We start from the raw sequence: 3,903 nt of genomic DNA on the forward strand, positions 1-3,903 counted from the left end.
GGTTCCAATATCAATAGCCAGCTCCCACAGGTTGGTCTTTTGACTGTTCTGCTGTGCTTCCTTTCATGAAGTTTTGAATTAATTCAGCAAACCTATTTTTTGCTCAAAATCTGTTGTTTGACTGTCGAAAATTGTAAAAGATGTCTAGGTACCATTATGGATGCTGATGCTGCCGTGTAGCAATAATATACGTCATATTTCTCAGCTGCTGTTTATAAATGTATAATTGTTTTGTTTAATAACTAATCTATTACTTTGTATTCATATTTATTTTACTATACACCTCTCAGCTGTCTTTTGACCTTTGCGTATGTGCACTTGCTTCTTTAAATTATTATTGTTAGCATTTTGTTAGCAGACATCCTTTTAACCATTTATAACTGAAAAAGATTGCAACTGCCCCTTAAAAAGCCACTGCAGGCTTTCATCAAATACATGACCATCAGCTACATTTCTAAAGAGTCCTTCATATATTGCATCAATGACCTTCCATGAAATTTCGACCAACCAATTACTTTTAGCATTGAAAATACTCGCTATAAAATCAATTTAACTGATGTTGCTATTTTACTGAACATAATTTGAATTATCTATATAACCTCTGCTCTTTGTTCACAGTTCTCCCTTATGTCTAGGAGTTCTGTGGAATTAAGAGGCCTAAGAGTGTTCCACATTTAGGATTTGCCTCATTTAAGTAATATTTTTTATTCTTTCCAGGTTAATGGCAAGTTGGAAGTTATTGGCCTTGGAAAAAATTTCAAGGTTGCCAAAGTTAATGCTGCAAAGAAAGCTATAAGAAGGCTTCAGGAAATGGGTTCTTAAGGGAAATCATACTTGTTCCATTGAGATGGTATTGGTACTTTTGTGCAGGTGTTAAGTTGTGCATTTTTCATTGTGGTTATTTTATGAGATATAAGTTTGTTTTCACATTCCAGCGAGGCTGTGAATTGGAAGTAACACCTTTCATTTTTCAGGGCTGTGATAATTGTAGTTTCTCCACACTATTCACATATGCAGATAAGTTTCATTAAAGATTTATATAGACCAGGAATTGACTGGTTGGCATGCAAAGCTTGTTCTTGCAAGTTGTAGTGTATTAGAAATATTACATCAGTCTTATGAAAAATGAAAACATGGATTGCTTTAAAAGGTTGAAAAATTATTAGATATCCCTACATCTTTTAATCAAAGTATTAACTATTGGCCAGCCTCTGATCAAATGTACAACACATTGAGGTATATGTCCTCCATTTTATTCCATGTACTTCATATGTTCATTTCCTCTTGCTGTATTAGGGAACAACATCTTATTTTGTGGTACTGTATATGCACCTATACATTATTTTTTCAGAATGACCTATTTGATATTGGCTAAAGAAATTACAGAAAAGAGGAATGTGATCCCATGCTGGTCTTCTTTTATTTACTGAGTACTGTTGAGAAGAACATAAAGTGCAGCATGTTATTGCTTTTGTGAGGGAAGTTGAGTGTCAAGATGAACGTGTGTGGGCAGCACAGAGTTGGGACTTTTAACGAGTCTGAAAAAGTTTTAAGATTGTAGGGAGTTGTTCGGATGTACATTTTAAGATAAGGCCTAAAATATAACTCTCTTTAGGCTTAAGTATTTTTATATTTGAGATATTTATGTTGTACTATTACTGTTATTCATTAGTTGTCAAACTTTAATTTAATAGAGGATTTTAAGTTACTTGAGATAGATGCAAAGGCGGTATTGTGAAAGTAAAGACGAGTCTTGTGTATTGTAGTGGAAGTTTTATTTTTTTGCCCAGAGTTTAGTCTTTATTTTTATTACTTTGGTAAAGGGGACCCCATTATCTAAAAGCATTATGTTCCAAGACCCCCCACGAATCTCTGAGAACAAACATTTTATGTAACAGTAGCACTGTTATTATTATTACTACTCTTTATTTATTTATTTATTTATTTTTGTCTATCACAGTCATCCTATTCGACTGGGTGGTTTTTGTAATGTGGGGTTTCAGGTTGCATCCTGCCTCCTTAAGAGTCCATCACTTTTCTCACTGTGGGCGCTGTTTCTAGTAGCAGACTTTTCTGCATGAGTACTGGAGTTACTTCAGCATCCAGTTTTCCAGGTTTTCCAGGTCCGGAGCTAACACAGATGACAATAAGCCTGGAATAGCATGATTATTATTATTATTATTATTATTATTATTATTATTATTATTATTATTATTATTATTATTATTATTATTATTATTATTATTATTATATGGAACAAGCCCACAGGGCCCATAAACTTGAAATTCAAGCATCCAAAGAATATGATGTTTATTTGAAAGAAGTACCAGAAGGTAATAGGAAATACAGAATGAAGAGATCAGTTATTAGAAAAAAAATCAAATTAATAGATAGATAAAAATGTAAATAGATGATCAAAATAAAGAAAATTTGTGTTAGGGGAGATGTGCAATGCATTTTCACTTTAACTTTGGAAGTTCCAATTGCACGAAATCCTCAGGGAGGCTGTTCCACAGTCCAATGGTGTGAGGAATAAAGGACCTCTGGAACTGAGAAGTGGGGCACATTTGCCGCATGTTGGAGCTGCTCTTCAGCAAGTCTGGTTGGGCTCAGCAGGAAAAGAGGATCAGTGATCAACTGTGAATGTAAAAGATCTCTGTTAGCCGAATAATCGTTTTCTACGGGAAGCAGCTTCTGTCTCCCAAGCTGTCAACTAAGAGCCCGCTCAACAAACATTTAGGCTACCCAGAGTGTCAGCAGAAAGTAGAATACACAACATGGCAAATACTCTACCCGGCGCACTAACATTTAAGTGCAGTGGGCTATTTTCTTTTTTTTTTTTTAGTTTCTGTATCTTATTCGTTATATTTAACCCGTAGAAGACTATTAATATATACACGGCCGTTTCCTTTCACCAGTCACTTGTTTACACGTCTGCTCGTTCCAGCCATAACACTAATAACAATTTGTCCCTTGGCTCTAGGATTATAAACGTGGCAACATTTGGGACATAACATTCTTTTGAAACCAGCACGCACGTACTGTTTCATATATGGAAGTTTATTTATTGTATATGAAACTCTTCCTTTTTTTTTGACATTCTAGAATTTATAATAAATAGGTTACAACATACACTGTAAAAAGTTCAAGGTATAGAAAGGGTATAACGTTTGAGCTAAGGTTTAAACATAAGTTAAAACGCCCTAATGGTCAGAAATACCCTTATTTATCGGTAGGCGGGTATTTATAATGAATGTTATACCCTTTTTAGATTTGGTCTCAAAATGGGCTTCGGGAAGTATATCTGATTATGTCTTTAATGAACTTTTATTCCTTATCAAATAACCATATTGTTACCCTGATAATGTAATGCATCAAAAAAGTTACTAATTATATGCTAGTTTTGAATTAATGGTAATTTTGTAGCGAGTTCGGTATGCTACAAATGCAGTACTTGGCAATTATAAATTGTTGCCAAGACTCACTTCATTACACAATCTCAGTTATAATATATACATCCACATGTATACATACATACATACATACATATATATATATATATATATATATATATATATATATATATATATATATATATATATATATATATATATATATATATATATATATATACTGTATATATATACTACACAGACATACATATAGCAGCGAGTATATTTGTTAGTTGGGCCGCTACCCGTCACAGCGAACACAGCCCAGTTCACAATACTTCGTCACTGAGTGGTGTTAGGTGTGTGCGTGGTGGAGGGGTGTGCAGCTATTGAGCAATATATTGAAGTTTTAGAGAATTCTGAGAACATTTTTTCGGTAAAACTTGATAAGTGTTGATTTCAACATAGAGGAACTAACTTTCCCAAGTGAAATATTATAAAAAGCTTGAAT

The 3,903-nt window shown here is 33.6% G+C and overlaps 1 protein-coding gene across 1 annotated transcript in view; it reads left to right on the forward strand.

The window, feature by feature from the left end:
- Positions 1-1,771, forward strand: part of LOC136825808 (endoribonuclease Dicer-like) — a 34,519-nt gene extending 32,748 nt beyond the window's left edge. The window contains exon 12 of the mRNA XM_067082736.1: positions 718-1,771. Coding sequence (XP_066938837.1) covers positions 718-822 — 105 coding nt within the window. The 3' untranslated portion in view covers positions 823-1,771. The remainder of the gene's footprint in view (positions 1-717) is intronic.
- The last annotated feature ends 2,132 nt before the right edge of the window (positions 1,772-3,903 follow it).

Source organism: Macrobrachium rosenbergii, chromosome 39, assembly GCF_040412425.1.
Source record: "Macrobrachium rosenbergii isolate ZJJX-2024 chromosome 39, ASM4041242v1, whole genome shotgun sequence".
Classification (NCBI taxonomy): Eukaryota; Metazoa; Arthropoda; class Malacostraca; order Decapoda; family Palaemonidae; genus Macrobrachium; species Macrobrachium rosenbergii.